The 20,971-nt window shown below is 38.7% G+C and overlaps 1 protein-coding gene across 5 annotated transcripts in view; it reads right to left on the reverse strand.

The window, feature by feature from the left end:
• DIP2A (DIP2 acetate--CoA ligase A) overlaps positions 1 to 20,971 on the reverse strand; it is a 128,578-nt gene that overhangs the window by 18,213 nt on the left and 89,394 nt on the right. For all 5 annotated transcript variants that reach the window (XR_014896744.1, XR_014896743.1, XM_085312413.1 and 2 more), the window contains 12 exons: positions 20,061 to 20,200; positions 10,976 to 11,112; positions 9,464 to 9,544; positions 8,840 to 8,967; positions 7,623 to 7,737; positions 6,148 to 6,349; positions 5,519 to 5,628; positions 5,296 to 5,376; positions 1,989 to 2,112; positions 1,000 to 1,121; positions 566 to 677; positions 224 to 333 (listed from right to left, as the gene is read on the reverse strand). Coding sequence is in view for 3 of the 5 variants with exons in the window: in XM_085312413.1 (XP_085168539.1) it covers positions 224 to 333; positions 566 to 677; positions 1,000 to 1,121; positions 1,989 to 2,112; positions 5,296 to 5,376; positions 5,519 to 5,628; positions 6,148 to 6,349; positions 7,623 to 7,737; positions 8,840 to 8,967; positions 9,464 to 9,544; positions 10,976 to 11,112; positions 20,061 to 20,200 (1,462 nt within the window). In the remaining 2 variants the exon portion in view is untranslated. The remainder of the gene's footprint in view (positions 1 to 223; positions 334 to 565; positions 678 to 999; positions 1,122 to 1,988; positions 2,113 to 5,295; positions 5,377 to 5,518; positions 5,629 to 6,147; positions 6,350 to 7,622; positions 7,738 to 8,839; positions 8,968 to 9,463; positions 9,545 to 10,975; positions 11,113 to 20,060; positions 20,201 to 20,971) is intronic.

Here is a 20,971-nt window from a genome sequence, read left to right on the forward strand (position 1 = left end):
CAAACGCTGCCTGTTCAGCCCCCTCAATGATTGTTCAGATATAAGACTGAATACTTCCAAAGATGCATCAAGAAATTTCAATGTCATGCAAACTTGAAAGTAAAGCAAGACATTTCTTTTACCATTTTTACATTTTTTTTCTCTAGCAGGATTGGAAAAAAAATACAGAATATACCCATACATGAGGCAATTAAATACATTAATATCTGTTCTATTACTCTACCTTTACTCCTGCTAATATACCAGTAGTAGACACACTGAAGTCCAAGTATGCCAACATATCTGGAGATGGAGGTCTAAAAATATTAGCCAGCTTCTTTTTAGGCATATCATCTATTTAAAATATATAACAGAAAAGGATATCATTTTATTGTTTTGGAATAAGAGCACAACAGTATCTTTACAGCATTAACACAGGATATTTTCTATAGTTTATGGACAGGTACACTTATACAAACAGGATGTAAACATCCATCCAGTTAGCCAGCTATGATGTGACAAGATAAKTAATTCAGTTTCCAAGCTATTTATGCTTTATCTTAGATAGTGGGTAAATGTTTTGTACCTGTATCCAAAATAGTAGGCCATGTTTTAATATCTACAGCTGTTGCAGCTTCCTTAGACTTCAGCAGTTTCATTATCGCTTGTGTGGTAAGTATACATGCAGATTTACTGACCTGTAAAAAGACAGCATTAAAAATATTTATAAAATCAACAAATTCAGGTCCCAGTGATTCCATATCCATCCAAAGCAGATAAACAGCAAGTTGAGTACAAAGAAAGGACACTGAAAATAAAACAAATATATTATAATGATAGAAGGAACATTTCAAAACAGCTTTTTTTAAAAAAGTATTTATTGAATCAATCACAGAACACTAATTTTCAAGCTTATTTTGCCTTGACTGAGGCAAAACAATTCATCAGGCAGCTTTACTAGCTGCATCAACAGCCCATCAACAACCATAAGCATTAAAAAAGAGAATGTCTTACACATACCTCTACAATCATTTTGACAGTGGGCAGAGTGGTGGCAAGATTCTGCGGATGAGGGGGGCGAACGGTGATAGGTATACAACCAGCATATAAGCAGCCATAAAAAGTTGCTATTAGGTCTACTCCTGTAAAGGACATTTGTTAAATCAAAACAGTGTTATCATCACAAAAGGCCCAACCCTTTAATGAAAAACAAAATACGCACAGAAAATTTTTAATAAAAACTAAGGGTTTCTAGCTCACAAAGGTCTTTTAACACCAGTGGACTGCTCTTGGTCATGCYCAATTCTATAAGGTTTCAATGTTACACATTTGAAAGTTAGCAGGAATTATTCAAATCCTTAAAGTTTGTAGAATATATTTTGCATGGACAGCAGAACAAAGAAAACTGAAAAATAAGAAACCTCAAGGTATTGTAGGTCATCAAGATGACAAGTTAGATTCTTTTTAAAAAGTATGCATTTGTTTTTCACAATTATCAGTATGAAATAAGAAATTATCTTACTTCCGTAGGGTATTACTTCTTTCCGCTACACACCTGTAAAAACACGCTAATAATATACAAGCCTGAGGTCCAAATTCCACTTCTAGCAATAGCCATTCAGGAGGTTCAAATAAAGATTAACTCTTCCTAATCTGATTTTCCATGGGTATAGATACAGTTTTATTCCCTTTTCTGAGGCTGAAAGTCCAGAATCTTTCAGCTAGTTTAAATCTAACTACTTTTTTATAACTGTCCAGACATCTGGAAGGGTTAGATGAAAAGTGTTTGGTAAATTTAGTTTGTCATTTGGAGAAGTAATTTATTAACAAAACAACAAAGAAATTCGAAATCTCTCCTTTGAAATAGTCACTGCTGTATACCACCATATTAAATATTAAATGTATACCACCATATTAAATGGATATTTGAATGCTCTGCCTTAGCAGAATTTATATTTCTTTTCCTGCGATGCCTGACTTCATGATTTTTGCTGTCTGTACTGCCTTACCTGGGGGATAAACCAGGGCTACGTGGTCACCAACATTCAGTCGTCCTTTCTCCATCAGTGCAACTGCCACTCTCTCTGCTCTCTTGTGCAACTGTATGCACGATGCAGTGCTAGCTACAGTGCCCTGCACAGAACAGAAGCAACTTTGGAAAACTTTGTGGAAAACACTTTGAAACTGAACACCATACTTGCTGCTGGTGCAATATTTTACTGTAGTTATTTTTAACAATAGGGCAAACAGATTTATAGACTCAAAATACACTCAGCGTTTCAGAAACCATGCTGATAGTTCCATGTACTTCTAGAATGCTACAGAATTTTGTACATACAACTTCAAGCTTCAGACAGGGAAACAGTTTCTAAATGTACGTGGTACTACAAAAAGAATATTTTACAAATTTTGAAATTTGCAATCCAAGTATGAAAACACAGTACTAAATGTACAAATTTTTTAGCAAGTGAAGCATTGCGGCAGCTTTCTCTTGCTCAGAGGCGCATGAAGATGAGGCTGTTACAGAAAGCTCTCAATCATAAACATTTTACAGCCAGTTTATGTCTAAACTGATACTACCTTTCTCTCTCTGACCTTATTTCTGTTTCTCCATCTCCTATTACCTTCTCAGCAGATTGTTAACAATTGTAACAATTACAAGTTCTACTGTGTGGGGAAGAGGACTAGGAGAAGTTATTCCCAAATAACCACAGTTTCAAATGCACTGTCCAAACGTATGTTTACACTATGAACACGCATGCTGCAAACTGTAGTGCCTGGAGACTTTTGCTCTTCTGTTTCCTAGATAGGCTGTAAACCTGAACAGTTTATCTTCAATACACAGGATTAAAACATGGGATACATCTTGCATCTTTTGCATTACTCTTACATGCAGCTTAACAAAGCTTTTGGGACAGATAGGAAGGCAGGTAAACACATGGTCAAAGGTACTGGCAATTAAACTTCCCCCCCTCCCCCCAAGTAAAATTTCACCTAGCTGGACGACATAGTGGGTATGAATATAGTGAATAAGCAATAAACCCTCACAGCTGTAGCTTACCTTAAAGTGCATCTCTAGATCTTCCAGGCCAAAAAAGATTACAGAATTACTCTGCCAAGCATAGCCAAATCTCTAGATGCCTTTGTAAGCARAATTCTTAAAAGTATGAAGGGATTCTGCTGATGTCTTTAGTACAGATACCCTTTTAAAAGGTCAAAGAGGCAACCTGAGCGCTAGTTGGTATGCACTGGTTCTGCCTCTGTGCCTTTACTATCTGTCTTGTAGAAAGTGGATTTTCCACAATTATGTATTCAGAAAGTCTTCATATGGAAGCAGCTGTATTTGTTCTTTTTTTTTTTTTTCTTAAGCAGTCTCACAAAAAAAGTCATGGAAAGTAAAAAGGCTTACAAAAGGCTTTTCTTGTGAAGACAGAAAAGATCCTCTTGCTATCCAATCTAAGTAGTGATGCCTCAGCCTGAAGGCTGTTAGCTTGGGATGTATCTGTTTCCAAAACTACAAGCTGATTCAAGAAAAACTGGGGAGACATCCACCTCAAGGGAGGCAAACGAACTTTCACAGAGACTAAATCAACTCTCCTGCTGTGCAGACAGGATTATCACAGCAGATGTCATGTCAGTATTCATTTTTAAGTCCAAGAGGAACTGCTACACGGAATCTTCAGCCCAGGCTTTCAGCTGTCTGATCCAAGGCCTAGTGTGTTGTGGAACGGTTCTGGCACCCTGGCTCAGGTTTACTAGGACAACTGTTGTTAAGTGTGAAAAAGTCTGTGATCTAAAGCCATGTGCAATAAGAACAGGAAGAAAAGAAGTGTACTTGTTGAGCCAGGAATGGCTAGCAGCTCAAGGACCCAGAAAAAAAATATTGTCATGAAAATGTATAAAGCCCTAAAAAAGAAAACATATAAAAAAAAAGAGTAGAAAATGTGATGACATCAACTCAGCAACATCAAGGGTCAGCCTGGTCCACGAAGTAGTAAGAGCTGACACTTCTTCACCAGAATGATGGCTTGGCCATCAAAAGACTCATTGGTTTTCTCATGAAGAGTGGCATTTTTTTTTTGCATTGTAGCTTGCTAATCCCAGCTGTTTAAGGCACCTGTTGTTAGCCAACAGATAACTGCTTTGTGTTTAAGTTATGTATCTCCTTTTTGCAGAGTCTCTTTCTGAAGGGTAAAAGTTGCCTAAACAAAGTGACCCAGATAGGGAATTCTTTATTCTTCACACTAAAAACACTCCCTCTAAAGACTCTTTTCTCTGAGAGAAGAATAAACCAGTTGTTTGGCTTTTAACAGTAACCATATTGAAGCAATATCTTCTGCTAAAGCAGAGTCTCATGAGAAAAGTCAAAACTTTGAACCATGTCTAAACCATTTTGGCTTTCTGAATTATAGGAACACACAAAGGCAAAGCTTAAGCCATCCTTTCAGTTCCTGAGAACTGCTGCTGGATGTTCCTAAAGGACATTCAGTATTTCATATGTCTGGGATATAAGCACAGCACAGTGCATACCTAATTTGTTACTGGGCTGTTATCAGCACTGGAAGGAAAGTTATTGAGCACAGATTCAAATCAAAACTGACTCTGACCAACTTTGCCTCCTGGAAAGAAAGGAGGGTAGAATGAGGTGTGGGGGGAAGTGTGTGTGTGCACGCGCGCATGCACGCATGCGCACCAGAACAACACTAGAAGAATCTAAAACAACACTAGAAGAATCTAAAACCTCTGAATATTCTGAAATGTGCCCAACAGTATTGCTCCTTAAGGCCAAGAAGATTGTGAAGTACTGCGGAACATACAGAACGGCACTGTTTTTTATGCCTCTTTATGTAGTGTTGGATGCACAGTGTATGTATGTACTCCAAAACTACTGACAGTCAAGTGCAGAACAGAATGGTTGTGAGTAAATGTGATCTACGCAAACAAGACAGCTACCTTGTCATATGTCCTAAGGCTTTAGACAATCCTTGAACAAAATAGTTATACAGAGCTCCTAGTCTTGTGCTCAGTGACAAAGGCAGAATTGTGGCTTCCATCAATATGACAAAATGTTATGTAGCTGCCAGAAATGCAACTGCTGCAGTCTTTTTTTAAGCTAGGCAGAACACCTACTAAAATTCCAGATATAGAATAAAAATTTAACTACTTGCTAACTAGCAAAAAAATATGTCTGTTTCAAAACCATGACATCTCACATCGTCAAAATGTGGCACATTTAATGGAAAAGCCTTCTATTTGTTACTTTCTTGGAATTTAATCATATACTGATCTCAAAATAAGGCCTAAAGTGCATCTCACCTTGGAATTTAACAACAGGAAGAGAGGATGGTCTGGAGTTGTCTGGGCTCGCCACTGAAGAACATCTGCTAAATACAGGAACTGAAACAGAAAGAAAGAACAAAAACCCTGAGATTCACTCAAAATGTATCATGCCCAATTTCACTAAAATACCTTAACTGCCCTTGCCTTATATTGAACAGTCTGATTCAACTATTTAATACTACCAGGAAATCAGTGTTACCTTTCTTGCTTGGTCATTATCTTCCAGCTGGGTAACATCTCTCCCTGAGGCCTGTGCAATTCTCTTTCCTGCAACAAGGTTTCCCACTATCATTGAAGCAGGACCAACATCTGCATTTTAAAAAACAGTACAAAATGAGAAAACAAAAAACAATCCAAGGAACATACAGTAATCGATAGTTCAGAATGTAGATTACTATAACACACGTTAACCTAGATCCGAAAAGATAAAAAGCTAAATTCCAAAGTCATATCTTACGGAACAAGAGAGAGTAGGTAATAAGGTACACTAAAAAAAGTAAATTATTGATTCAGGTCCATCTGTTCAGATCTGTCTGTACATTACTGGTCTTTGCAAGATGGCCAGTGGAAGAACTATTTACAATACAGCTACAGAATCATGAAATTGGTACATGCTAGCTGTCCTTATATTTATCTAGGATTACAGTCAGGCCTTAATACCCTTGCTGAACACTGTCCTGTGGTTACAACACCATTAGCTCTGCCAAGTTAGGAGGCTTAAAGCCTGAAACATGCAGCTCTGATCTGCCGCTGTGCTTCTGGTCACACTCCACACATGCCCTCAAGAACAGATGTGCAGAACTAAGCAACACGTTTGGATTTACTTACCTGGTTGTTTCTGTCGAGGCTTGGGTAGGTTTGTAACACAAGTATGTGGACACATCAAGACATTACAAGGGTGCAGAGCACCCTCTAAAAACCGCTGCTTGGTTTCTGAAATATGAATTCCTCCAAGTGGAGCCTTTGGCAAAGTGTTGGCTGGCACCAAGGCAAGACAGTAGACGCCCACTTGGTGAATGCTATCGATTGCCTTGATAAAAAGAAAAGAAATAYGTTCTACATTATAACCTGGGATGTACCTAAAGCAAGAATTTGAATTCAAGTCATGTAATAACATTAAAACTTTTACTTGCACCACAATTTGCAAATAAAGGGTCCAATTCTGCACTCACTGAACTCATAGAAGCTGTGCCATGACTTCAATGGGAGCAGGAGCAGACCCAGGACTTTGCTTGTGCACTCTATCAAGGGGATGCCACCTGCACATCAGGGATTAGGAAAGTCTCTTAAAAGTGGGCAGAAAGTGCAGAGAGATTTTTAAAAAGCCAAAATTATATCACAGCAAATTTAGCACGTATGGTACAATCACAAAAGCGCAGTAGAACATAAAACCACAAAAATAGGGAGGAAAACATTTTGTTGCCTGAAACTTAGTGTCTATTTCAGCTAAGACACTTCTAAAAACAGAATTAAAATAATTTTTTCCACTATGAAAGGCAGCCTTATCAGGAATAATCTCTGAAGGGTACAAAACCAAAATTAGATAGAAATCATTATTATACAATAATCTTCTGCTTAAAAGGCATCTCCCTTTTCATTGTTCTCTCTTATCCTTCCTTCAATAATCCCCTCATCCGATTCTTCTCCCATAACTACACTCTCACTTCTTACTTCCTTAGAACCAATTGGTTAATTCTGAAATCCTCAAATGTTACTGGGGAAAGTTACTCAAAGCAGCTGCTCTGGCTAATGGTAGTCAGAGGAGAGAAAGTACTCCTCCACTATCTAAAATGCAGCTGCCAGAATTCTTCCCCCTGCCAGAAAAACAATAGAATGCAATCAAGGGAAAAAGGTTTCAATGCTTATCGTTGAAGATCAAAAACAAGGAAGCTGGTGACAGAAAAGGATTTTTAGGGTATGCTTTTATACAAGGCACAACATTCCTTGAAATTTTTCAGGCACTTAACCCTCCCAGCCAGTATGAAAGCAGCAGAAATTGAAATTCAAACAAAAAACAACAACAAAAAAAACAAAACAAAGAAAAACCCCAAACACTCCAAACTATCATCTTTAGGAATTTAAGAGTTCTAGCAATATGAAGTCAAAAACATTTTGAAAGAAAATCTTTCTTTTTATAAACTCTGCTTAACTGCCAGCCCTGAAATACTTTCAAAAGTCAGCTTATTATAGCTGTTTGCAGTTTTACTGAGAGTTTATTCTCATGGAAAAAAGATGCTCTAGGATTCTGAAATCATACATAAGCCTTATTCACCTGAAAAGAGAGAAAGGACAGATCTGACTACCTGTAGAACCCTGCTCATCCACTGAAAACTATCCTCCTCTGACGCATCAGGGCGCTGCTCTGCCACAAGCACTATTCGATCATCATGCAAAACGGTCACAGAAAACACTGCTATCCTAAAACACAAAGGACAGAAGAGTGATAGGATGCAACATATGATGAACATAGCATGGCTTATTATAATGAGAAAATGAGTGAAACCTTCAGTGATACTATGTTTTAACAGACACAAGCATTATTCATGCCAGATTATCACAAAATCATGGATATATTTAGGACAAGTGTGGGTGCATTACTGTTATTTATTTCTTTTGGAGTCAAGTGAATTTGCAGTCACTAATGTAGTATGTGTTTAACACAGGCAGGTTCCATACATGCAGGGGCTRTGCAAACCTTTCCTATATAACTCCATCATGCACACTAAACTTGCTGTACCTACCTACCACCCTTCTCTCCTCAGAGGAGGTAAGAGRACTGTGCCATATTACTGGATATCATATCTAGCAATACTTGCACTGGCAAGTACTCCCTTTGGTAAATTAAATTAGTCTTAAGCCTTCATCCATCCTATCTTCTGGGATAAAATATTAATAATGCCTCAACCAGGTATATGCCAATATTTGTGATATGTGAATTGCAGAAGTGATACAAAAATGAGGAAAGCTTTATTTTTAAAGCCAGTAATAGTTCCATGTGTTACTACCACAGCCACAGAAGAAAAAATACTTGAACTGAATGACCCTCAATGGAGGAGAAGTAAGGGTGGTGATACAACAGTGTCTTTGAAATTCCTTCAGAAAGCTCAAAACACCTAGCTTATTCTTTAGAATATGCTGCAAAGTTCTTCTCCTAGGCCACTCCTCATAGAAGAACTCATGTGGGCAAAGGGACTTGTGTTTTATATTTTTAGCAAGCTTCATTTGACTGTCTTGAGAGAAGTTTGAAAACAGTTTTAAATAGAAGCTTAAAGATCTATGTTTACACTACATGAAAGTAAGTCTGCATTATTCAGAAATCTAATATGCACAAAATAGGTTGTCAATTTTTGCCTTCTGAGTTAGCATGGACAGCAAAGTTCTCTTATATGGCACATTACCACCTTTCCTGTAAGATGTATGTGTAAAAATTCACACAGTCTGATACTTGTTGATTGTGTGTGTGTATAGGTGTAACAACAACAAAAAGGAACTAATGGTGGTGAAGTTTTAAGATGCTCACCTTCCTCGGTAGACAAACTTCATCGGTTCTACTGCCAATGCGGTGGCTACCACATCATCTGCATTGTGCCTGCGGCCACTAACTGTCATCAGGCCATCCAATTTTCCCACCACAAACACCAAATAATCCTGAAAAGAAGACAGAATTAGAAATAAAGGGGATGAGGGGGGAAGCCACCAAAACTCCTGCAATGTAAGCCTGACTAAAGCACAACAATATTCTCAAGATCCATGTGAAGCCACAACCCCTGACAAAGACTTATGTTCAGTGCATCTGTGATCCCAAAGGAGACAGCTAGCTGCTGACACAGGCTGTTCAACACAGGACACGCACATGATCTACTTGAGACAGGATCCCCACAGCTGGCTCCAGTCAGGAGGCAATCAGAAGACACAGGCTGACTGCTATTGAAAAAGATCTATGAATACTGCTTGCTTAGAAGAAAAAATGCTAGCTTACTTCACTTTTAGCTTCACTTCATCTGGGAGCTATCCTAGCAGCCTTTCTATTCTGTTTTCCCAAGACCTCCTATCTCCTCCTCACTGCACATCAGTTCACTTGGATGTTCACTTAAGAGTTGGGAGTCAGAACAAAGTTGGGCCAATGTGGCTCATTCACACTTACAGGACCAACGAAGCCGAGCAATCCTGTTCTTGTAAAGGGTTGATCTGAAACAGGCACACCAGCTGCTGTCACTGGAATAGCCTGAAAGCACACAGAAAATAAAGTATTCAGACACTCATAGTATTAATAAGAAAAGTGAAGTTAAAAGGCCTTCTGCTTCTACTTCATAGCAGCTCTACATTCAGTTCAAAGAATTACCCAACTGATGTCAGCATTTGCTTCTGTGGCTAGCAGGAACGACAGCTTTTTGAATAATGAAGAACACACCAATTCTTAACTCTGCACCAGCCTTCTTTCCTATCCTTCTCTCAACTAATTAAGCTTCATAATAAAATGCCATATCACTTTTTAAATCTGGTTTTACATTCTGCACTACAATAGCACTTAATCAGAAAGTCTGTTACTACAGTTAATGCTCTCCTTATGAGATAAGTATCTAAGTATAATCATGTCAAATGTGACAAATGCTGTATCATCCAGACTATCAAAAAGTTAGGTCTGCTGCAGTTCTGTGGCAATCTGCAACAGAGAACCAGAATAAAATTAGCAAGTTCACCAGCAAGTTCGTATCATCTGCTCACCTGGTTTCCTTGCTGTGTATTTTCTTGACTATCCCATTACCTCAAGTTTCTCATTGGTTCTCTCACAAGCTAATGACAGTGCAGAAAGCTAAGCCAATTAAAACGCGGTTATTTGGCAAACAACAGAAGGAGTTTTTCTGAAACTGCAGACTGTGGACAGGATTTCTTTCATCTCTCTGGTAGAATTCCAGAAAATAATTGTGTTTTCATTTGGGATTGAAGAGGGAAAGATAAAGTCTACTAGGGAAAATATAATGGGGTACAATTGTGATAAAAAACCTGGGCAGAAACAATGCTTTTGCTTTATTCTGACAAATTATAAGGCTGTGACTGTCCCTGTCATCCTTACCACATCTCTTCTTCAATCCACCTGAGAACGAAATTTCACATTGCACTGAACTGCAAACTGTTCAGTGTTCTAAGCATTACAGCAAATAAACACTTACAGTGTTTACTATAGTGTTTCATTATTCCTCAAATTCCTATTGAAAAGTACATACTATTCTCAATATATAAACACAGCTTATTTTAAAATAGTGTACCATAGCTGAACAAATGCATACTGAGWGTACACAAAAGCTTGTGAATATCAGACAATTCTAAAACTATGTCCCAAGCTGTGCACCAACAAACTTGACCAGTATCCAAGTAACTTTACATAAAACTGTAGTGTTCATCCAGTATTAAGAGGAATTTAAATAACATACACATGAAAACAGATTACAGAATGTAGAAGCAGCTGATTGACTGCTGAAGGTACTTTGTATTTTCGTTATAAGAGAAGGAAATTCAAGTTGTGATATGCAGAATGAAGCAAACTGTTTTGCCATGGCTTTCTATTAAGAAACTAAAAAAGCAAGTTAAAGAAAGAAATAAGTTTATTTGCAAGAAGAAATACTATAGCTGTATCAACAAATACTGAAATACAAACCTCAAACACATTCTTGGTGATTCCAAGGAGGCCAAAATACGCTATCCCAGTTGCACCTGAATTCACACATATTTCTCCAACCTCATCAGCTTTACATAGATAAGGAGTCCCATCCACCTTCACAACACACACATTCGCTAAAGGGTGAAGAGAAGAAGGCAGCAGAATCACAACACAGGAATGTTTCAGTAACCGACAGACTGGTAAGATTTTGATAGCAATTACCTATCAGCTATAGCAAACACAGCGTGCAACAGAGCTTTGTCTATCCTTTTGACAGCCTTTGTAATGCATTTGCCAATATTAGATAACAAAGCAAGTTCTCAAATGCATTTTTTTTCTTTTTATTTTAGTGTTTCACAGCCTAGAYGCCTCAGTTGCATATGATACCAAGACCGGAGTGACTGCTTTTCAATATAAGGCAGGTGGTTATCAAATACAGGAGTGAATGAGAATAAAGATTAAAAACGTACAATTCGTTTTATTTTACTATTGCATACATTGGCATTCATAGTATCATCCTTTAAGTTATGTGAAAAAATACACTAGAACTGAAGAGAGAACAAGGTGATTTTATTCTTCCACTACCAGGTCAATGATTTTTTTTCTACATTATRTCTTATCTTCCTTTAAAGCAGACCAATCTTCCAAAAGTTATTTGGAGACTATGTTATAACACAACTCATCTCACATTAACCAGCAGAATCCTTTTCTGGACATACTCCCATGATGATGTATTCTTTCTTTCCTGTTTCCTTTCTTTCCTCTCTCTTTCCTTTCCAATTTGATGACCTTCAACTCATTTAGAGGATTCCATTTCAGAAAGTTCTTACAACTATTATCTTTACCAATTTATTTTCTGAAATCCCATGATTTTTCCTACACGGAGATATTTTTAATCTAGGATACACATACTTGTAAACCAAACATTACACTGGTCTTTGCTGCAGTCACTCGTCATACATGCCTTCCGAGGCCACTGCTCTTTCAAAGATTTCTCTCGCTAACTAATTTTGCATTGCACCTGCTTCCAACTCAGATTCTCTGAGCACTTTGTGGTCACCTACTGTATGTTAAACACCTCCATCCCCCTGTCTAACTACAAGAGCCCAGGGCGATATACTGTAGCCCTTACTTTTGCCACCATTCAATCAGTACCAATAAAATCACAGAGTGGCACATTTCATCTGATACTGGTAATAGGCGACAGAGCCAGCTCTGCTGCAACCAGGAACCAAGAACTCTGCTGGCAGAACAGGTTCTTAGGTGCAATGTTAAGTCTCAGAGAGGTGACCAGTCCTTGTATCTGAACAGGAGAGAGAGTAATTCACACTACTAACAGATCAGCCTCTAAATTATTTTGATCTCATGAAAATTATGTATAAAAATCCCAACATTTATTGTGTTCAGGACCATGTAGTGATAATCTTTGGCAAATAAATAAGGAGATAGCATTGCAAAATTGAAATAAAAGAACACTTGCTGAAAATGATGTGCATGAATTAGAAATCTGGAATTAAATTACACAGTACAAACCATCAGTTCATGATTTAGCCATGCACAAACTTATTTTGTAATTTAGGAGGAGAGAGCTGAAAAAAAGGCAGTTTAAAATTTCATGGCAAATTATAATAGAGAATAAATACTTTATTACTGCAGGAAACAGTTTTGAGATTAACTCAAATTATCTATAATACTTAAACAATGACGCAGAACAAAGTATTAATAACTGGAGATAGCACAACAATTTGTAAGCATACATGAATGCTGCATTCCTCAACTCATTCACAAATATGGAAAAAATAACTGAGTAGCTTACGGGTCAAAAATGATACTCCATCCATGAAGCCCAGAGAGAACCCTACCATCCTGACAGGGAGATCTTACCAATGAGGGGGGATCTTACAGTCTATAAGTACCTGAAGGGAGAGTGTCAAGGGGATGGGGACAAACTCTTTTCCGTTGTCCCATGTTAAAGGACAAGAGGCAATGGGCAGAAACTGAACCAGAGGAAGTTCCGCCTGAACATGAGGGGGAATTTCCTCACTGAGAGAGTGACGGAGCACTGGAAGAGGTTGCCCAGAGAGGTTGTGGTGTCTCCTTCTCTGGAGATCTTCAAAGCCCACCTGGCTGCAACCCTGTCTAACATGTTCTAGGTGAGCACGGGGGTTAGACTAGATGATCTCCAGAGGTCCCTTCCAACCTTACCCAGGCTGTGATTCTATGATCCTGATCAAGTCAAAAAAAAAAAAAAAATACTTACCAGTAACCAGTGTGTGATATATGTAGTCTACATGTACATTCTAACAGCAAGCATAGTTCTGCCCTGCCAAGTGATACTGCAAGGTTTTCCTCTTGCAGTATCTGTAGAGTGTATACTCTTGCTTTTCTTCTTTTTCTGCTTCATGTGTGATATATAAGAGAGTGCATCTACCACCATTTCAGTCTCTCTCAACAGCATCGCATCTGAAAAAGAATTAGAGAGAAGAGAAAGGCAGATGGGACAGGAATGTACATGTGGACTACACTTCATGAAGAACAGTGACTACTGGCAAGAAAGCTTTCTTCAAATGAGTCCACATGTACATTCTTACAGATGGTGACCCTCAGCTGTTACCTGCCATGAATTATTTGGCAGAGGATCAGAATCTTATTGTGCAAACAAATGACTGCACCAATACCCTACCAAAGACTGGATCAGTTTTGGATGTTTTCAAGAACAGCACTTGGAGTGCAAAAAGAATATCAGACACCTGCGCAGCAGATGGCTGGAATAGAAACACCAGGCTGTGCTACTACCAAAGTGGCCTGGTGTGTGTTAGAAAGTGCTCTCCTGCTTTACTTTCATGGTTTCAGAGTGGAGCAGTATGCAACAGATAATCCATTTGGATTGTTACGGCATGTCAGCAGAGGAGCTCCATGATCATCTTGTAATGAAGAAGCCTTCCTAGACACCCTGGGACAATGAGAATAAAAATAAGGAGAGCCCTCCTGATACTGGAAGTGTAAATCACAACCTGCTCTAGAAGCACAAAGCCTTAGGAAAAATACCAAAAGGCTAGTATAAACCACCACTTGTTCCAGAGAAATCTAATCTTTGAAGAAAATAGCACATGGGGATGTCCATTGCAAAGGCCTGAAACTTTCTCTCTCTTCCAGGAAAAGAAGCACTGGGTACAAATAAGTAAGGCCAGCTTTCTGGACAAGAATAAGAATCCTGACTCAAAAGGAGGTCCAATCCAGAATCTAGACTCAAATAGAGGTCCCAACAAGCATCCAGAGCACATAATTTAAATTGGAAGAAAACATCTCATCACAACTGTACACGCAGATCCCTGGGAGAAGTAGTTCTGCAGTGGAAGCTGTCACGTAGTAGACTGAAGCCAAGTGGAATACACAGAACTATGTCTTGCTACAATAAATTCTGAAGACTAAGAATGAAATGTTGCTTCTTCCCATTCACAGAAAAGCTATGGATGAAGACTGAAAGCATCACAAAGTAGTCCATAACAACTTTCACAAATCAGGCACTGAGGTGAAGGAATCAGATTTCTTTGCAATGAATATGCATCATGATAGCTACCAGAATCCAGGAAAACATTTGTAGAGCCACAGAGGAAACAGTGACATCTAAGACATTGCCAAATTGCCAAATTAACTAGGCTTTCCGTGGTTTGAGAGATGGAACCTTTCTCCTAGATCTTCTGGGAAGATGTTGAACAAAGTTACCATCCAGAACCTGAAACTGTAGATGCAGTAGTTGACATTCATCCTGTAGAAGCCAAAGAGAGGACACTGACGCAAACCTTTCTGCTTGGGTGTAAGAAAGTAATTGCTGCAGCAATTTTTCCCTTAGCTTACATTAGTACAGGATATCCCTACAAAGGGGATATAGGGGATATAGGTCTTCTAGACAAGAGGGAGGTACCCTCATGTTGAAGAAAGGATTTGAGAAGGATCCCTGCAAAAAGAGCAAAAATGACAAATCAGAAAGTAGCAGCAAGGCAGACTGAATTGAGTACCCTGAGCATTCACATCCAGGTCCAAACATAAGGTTTAATATGTTTCCAAGATAATAGATGACACGCCAATCACATCCCAACTGATGAGGAAGCTGAAGGCACAAAACAGGCAGAGGAAGAGAGGTTTGGTACTCTCACTAGTAACTTTACCATAAAAAAGAACTGATGATTGTGACGAGCCAAATACTTCTCTTAGCAAGGCTGGTTCCCTGACAGGAACTCCCCAGGCAGGATGTGCGAAATAGCCTGAGGTGGTCAACAGCTGAGACAGAACGTCTTCCCTCCAGGAGCTGCTGAGAAGATCCCAGGGAATGCATACTAGATTACTCTTAAGGATTCCCATGCTGTCTTTCTTGGGAACGTTTCTTCGTGGATGCTTACACTTCCTTGAGCTTTGTCACTGGTATTTGTAGTAGGTGATGAACAGCCAAGGCAATTGAAWAAGATGGGGTATCAAGAGTGTTTCTATGGCTTACACAGCAGTGACATAAGACTTTATGCTGGTGCTGAGGGGCCTGCCTCATTTGCTGAATAAGATCCCACCGTAACCTGGTAGATCACAATATCTCAGAACAAATAGCAAGGTCTGAAGAAAATGAGGACAAAAATGGACACTTAAGCCATAACCTTTTAACCAGACAGCTCCTGAATAAACTACACCAGGGATCTTCAAGGATACTGAGATCAGAACCATTTGATTTGGCTGAACAAGCTTCAGCATAGCTACCAGCTCTGGGCTGGAAGATGACTTTCACAGCACACTTCAACAACAACAGAAAAAATCAGGAATGTGAGTTTCTGTATCATAAGATGTTTGAGTGACTAAGGCATGTAGTTGTCTCCAAGACATTACAAATATTCAGTGGGGATCAGAAGATGGACCACAGTCCATCAGGTGGCATAAGATTCAAATTAGGCCTTCGGTGAAAAGCGCTGCAATCAAAGGAGAAGAAAAGGAAAAAAAAAAGGAAACAGGCAAAAAGCAAGACTCATCAAGCAGCAAGAAAGGAAATGGTGGTGAATATGTTCTCTCCTGTATGCCAAACACCAAGTGAGAAGGGGCAGAGCACGTCATCCACGAATACTCCAAAGAAAAAAGCTTAAATCTTACAAGGCAAAGCAAAAGTATATTCACTGTTAGAACGTACATGCAGACTCATTTGAAAAGTCATTAATTTCCTTAGTTTCTATGGTACACATCTATAAACACTTGTCAGATTTTCCACCTTCCTCCTCATCTGAAAGCTTTTTCCTCTTACTTTTTCTTTTTTCTAAGAGACATTCACAGTGAATAAAACACTCAGATTGTCCTCTAGAAAGAGCACTCTGTTGTATATGTTCTAACTTAAGGAAAGTACAGCGGCATTGCTGTTAATATATACCCTCAAGGACGGAATTTTTATTGTTTTGTCAAATTGAAGCTAATCTGCCCTAGATACTAATGTTTTGATGAATATGAGAGTTTAAAAACAGTTAATTTCTTAAACCGTCCAACTCTGGCTTAATCTCAAGTATTCTTGCTATTTAGTACTATGTTCTGAAATAGTGATAGTCATCAAACACAGATTACATCACTTTGAGACACTAGATGGATACACACTGGTGACTATTCTCCCCTCAGACATGTCACTCCATGGCTCTTACTAACGCAGAAAGTCATGTTGGTATTGTCAATTGTCTGTAAATGATATCCTAAAACATACGGGACTGAAGGGTCCTGACAATGCTCCAAAACATTCAAACTGCCCAACTGTGCATTTCACAAGGGCAGGGACACATTTAGCACTGGCAACCTGCATGGAAGAGAAAGATGAAATGACTTACCCACAAACATGCAGATAATTCTTCCAACATCCTAAGGCAGACCTGAATCTGCTCACTGAGCAAACACACTACAGAAGATTAATCATGTGAGCTTACAGCTGTAATGCTTAGATATGAAGAGGAATGTCAGATGCAATACAACTACCGGGTTGCTATGTGCCTTAGTGTAGTCAAGCACCCTCCACTCAGAGAACAAGCCTACAGCAAAGCCAGGAGGAAGATCTTCATGCAACTAAAAGATCCAAAGATTTTACCTGATGCTGAATCAAGTACCACTTTTCTGAATCTTAAATGCTGGATGAATGCCAAGTTCAATCTCCACCAGTTCACTAAATGATTTATAACTATCTGAAAGGAATGCAAACTTGATGCCTCATGTTCCTGAGACTAATCAATAATCAAAGCAGGAGAAACTAATTGTGAATGCAGCTAAATTCCGATGGAGTTTCAAAGGAACATCAATAGCCTGAACAGCTGAGCTTGATAGCAGTAGTAGTACAAGCCATCTGTATTCTGGCTGAAGTGCAAAAAACAACCATTCTGCTGGTTCAGATACACAAGCCAGCCTTGTTTGGAAAGGCCCAGAAGAAGGTTAGCTAAGCTTAAGAACCTGAATTTGAATGTCCAGATGAAGAAATTCAGAACCCATTAAGCTAGATCAAGTCACCATGCTTCTTTCTTTTCTGCTCATGATCCTTGAGCATGCCCTCACATTCAGGTCATATGATGATGAACAGACGTTATCCTTGATGGCTGTACTCACCCTGGCCTACCTTTACAGCATTACTTCCTAGAGTTGAAGTTGAAGCAGAAATTCTTGTGTTGTAGATTACCCAGCCTGGCTATCTTGACTCAGATCTGTGATGTCAGAAGTATGCGAGATCATGCTCAAGGATCACAAGCAGTAAAGAAACATGGTGACATAATGGTAACTGCTGGAACCAATTGAACACAAGAATTTTTCTAAGTAGGATTGTTGGTCTGTGACCAACATAGACATCACTTGCCTGAGGACACCTGGCACACTGAACTCCAAGAGGATCTGCAGAATGTATACAATCCTGTGAAACATTCTAGGAGCATAGTAAAATCCTCCTCCTGGCTGCAAGGCCCTTGCTCCCAAAAACAGCATTGCAGACATCTTGCCTTGCACATCTACCTTGAAGGTCAGAGTAGATATGTTCGAAAGTTCTGCAGTTAAAATAAGYAGGTCAGGCATGAATCTCAGTACTAAAGGTTTCTTTCCCTTTATGCACAGAGGATATGGCCAATCAGGGGCTGAGATGCAGAGATTCTCCTTAGTCTCTTGTTGGTAGTAGGAGGAAGTTCTGAACCTGAATTTAAGTTCAGTAGGAATAACTACCATCATCCTTAGTGGTGACAAAACGCTTCTGTGAGTAACGAAGAAAATGATCCAAGATCAGCATGACTTTCTACAAGATGGCTTGAGATTTTTATCAGCAGGCTAGAGAGGTGTGTGCTTCCTCTTACTGATAGGAGGGCCTTAATATCTAGAGAAGAGGTGCTTGCTGAAACAGCAGAAAATGGCTTTTCCTTTCATCCTCGCTTACCTTGAATAAAACGCTCTGCAGAAGAGGGGGACTTTGGAATCACATCTCAGCATAATATGAGGTTTGTAATGAAACTGCACCAAGAATAGCAAAGCCACATGTGTCAAGGGCATGACCAGAATGAATCAGGTCCTTTGGACACCACAGTAGACCCAAAGCAGCAAAGAGAATTCCAAGAAATTTGCATATCATCCTCTCCAAGTACACCCAGCCCAAGTCAGGACAGAGCTTGAAGCCGCTGGTGCTCTCATACAGATGCTGCCAGGAAATCCTAAACTAACCAAGGTTTATATTGCAACCTTCAGTACTGAAATAGAGAACACAAAGTGGTCTTTCAGCACACAGACAAAGCCCAGTCATTGCCCACTGTTTTTTGTTTGGTTTGGCTCTTTAATTTTATTAACTTTCTCTAGGGTGTCCTAAGTTTCAATACATGATTCCAGCTTCAAAGGAGGACAGCAGAGAAGAGCCTAGAGGTTTTTGCTACAATCCATCTAACGGGGCTGGGGAACAATGTCCATAGCTACCTTAGGAAGTAAAGAGATCTGAACAGCCATTACTAAAGATCCGAGTCTTATCCAGGGCTGACCAATCTGCTGGGATGTCCAGTCTGGAACTCCAAGTGTGACAGTTTTATCAAGAAGAAAACTCAAAGTCACTTCTTCCTGAACTTTCAAGTTATTAGGAATCACCTGTATATCCAGCACCATATAAAATGTGCTTCACAAAGACTCTACAGGAATTCAAAGTGAGAGCCTGACAGGAGTACATATACTTAGTATCAGGTTCAAAAACGAAAGACTTCAATGCTATCTTAAGTTTCTAGGCCACACACTAATAGGTGATAGGCTACATGTCAGGGTAAAGCTAGGTCTTGTAATGATGGAGGGCTAAGTGATAAAAATAAGAAAGCAGTAATAAAAATAAAGCCTATAAAATCAGTAAACTGTTGTCAGATATTGGAGAATTTCAACTAAAAGATCATTCATTCTTTTAAATAATCTTTTTTTAAACTAAAACATGGCTCTTACTCACATTGTGAAGGTTGAGAGGAACAGAGGTGGTGTCTTGGCCTACATATGCTTCTATGTTATATAAACGGTCTTAGATCACCACTGCAGATATTGCAGAAGAAAAGAGCTACCATAACTCATAGCACTTGTGGCTTGGAGTACAAACACATGGACTATCACTCAAAGAATGAACTGCTAGGTGAGACAAAATCTCAAGTACCTAGTAATTCTTACCAAGGTTTTTMTTTTTCTCTCATAAAAGTTTGGTTCTGCTTTATTTGCTATTATGTAACTATAGCATATAGAGTTACATATATAGCAAATATATATCTGCTATATATGTAACTCTAATGTTAATTAAGGAACAATAAGAGAACACTGCAAACCAGCCAAGAATAACTGCCCATAGCAAGTGGTCAGATTCATATTTATTGTAGGTTAACACTCCACTGCAAATTTTTACTTAACTATTTGAAAGAGTACTTAATCTTCCAGTGTTTAGGTGACACATCAAAACATAAGCTATACTATGCTGAAGGTGTTTATTAACATTTGACATCATTGTTTATTTGATAAACACATTTGATAAGCACAAGTATAAAGTAAAGATAAATTATGTGGGGTACGATTAAAGCTACAGGAAATGTTTTCCTACCTCCAGGCATAATCTGACCAACGTCCTGTACAGTTAGCACTGACAACTTTTCTTCTGTATCCACTCTTATCACACTGAAACTCAAACAATTCATTGACAACACTGCTTTTCCTGCAGGAGGCCCACCCAGTTCTGGAGGTCTGAAAAACAAAAATTAAAACAGATATGAATCAACAGACCAATGGTAATACAGTCACCACAAACATGTGCAAGTCTGTCAGGTCTGTTATTTAGGTTAACGGAATTAATGGTTTCTCATCTTTGACAAGAGTAGTATTCAAGCAAATTATGCCAGGATCTGAACGGAAATGTATTTTATTAATGAAAAAAGGAGATAGAATAAAACATTACACATCTTACTCCCAGCTTAGAATGTTACAGAGAGGATTTAGTTGTATTATGTGTAACGAAGTGCCAAGAATAAGCATTTGAAGGCTAACTTTTCTGAATACTGGAAAAATTAGGAAGTATTTTGAGGACTTCAGACTTCTGTATCTCTGAACAGAATTGACTGAGGACCAACAACTATATTTTGTGATAACTCTCCAGTTTTCAGGTTGGAACAGAACAAAAGATTCCAAGCATTTTTGTAAAACACAGTTCTCTAAGTGCATTATTTTAAATTGAGAAAGGTCAGTTCTCCCACCAGGAAAAGCACTCTCCATATCTCAAACCCTTTTGTTTCAAATTTTTTTGAAATTGGTCTTCTGAACAGCATATTCTGATTAGAAACACTGTCAAAAAATACCAGCATACTCTATCCATATTTCAGCTTTACAATTAAAGTTTTTGCTTTTTTCAGAGTATCCTTTGCAATCTCCTGAACTCTGATTGTATTCTTCAGATCAATTACAAAAAGTTTTTTTTTCTTCTCTCTCTTTAGGGGGCAAAAGACAATGTGTATAAGGGAT

Source organism: Rhea americana, unplaced genomic scaffold (genome assembly GCF_003343005.1).
Source record: "Rhea americana isolate MKP2758 unplaced genomic scaffold, rheAme1 scaffold_362, whole genome shotgun sequence".
NCBI classification, from domain to species: Eukaryota; Metazoa; Chordata; class Aves; order Rheiformes; family Rheidae; genus Rhea; species Rhea americana.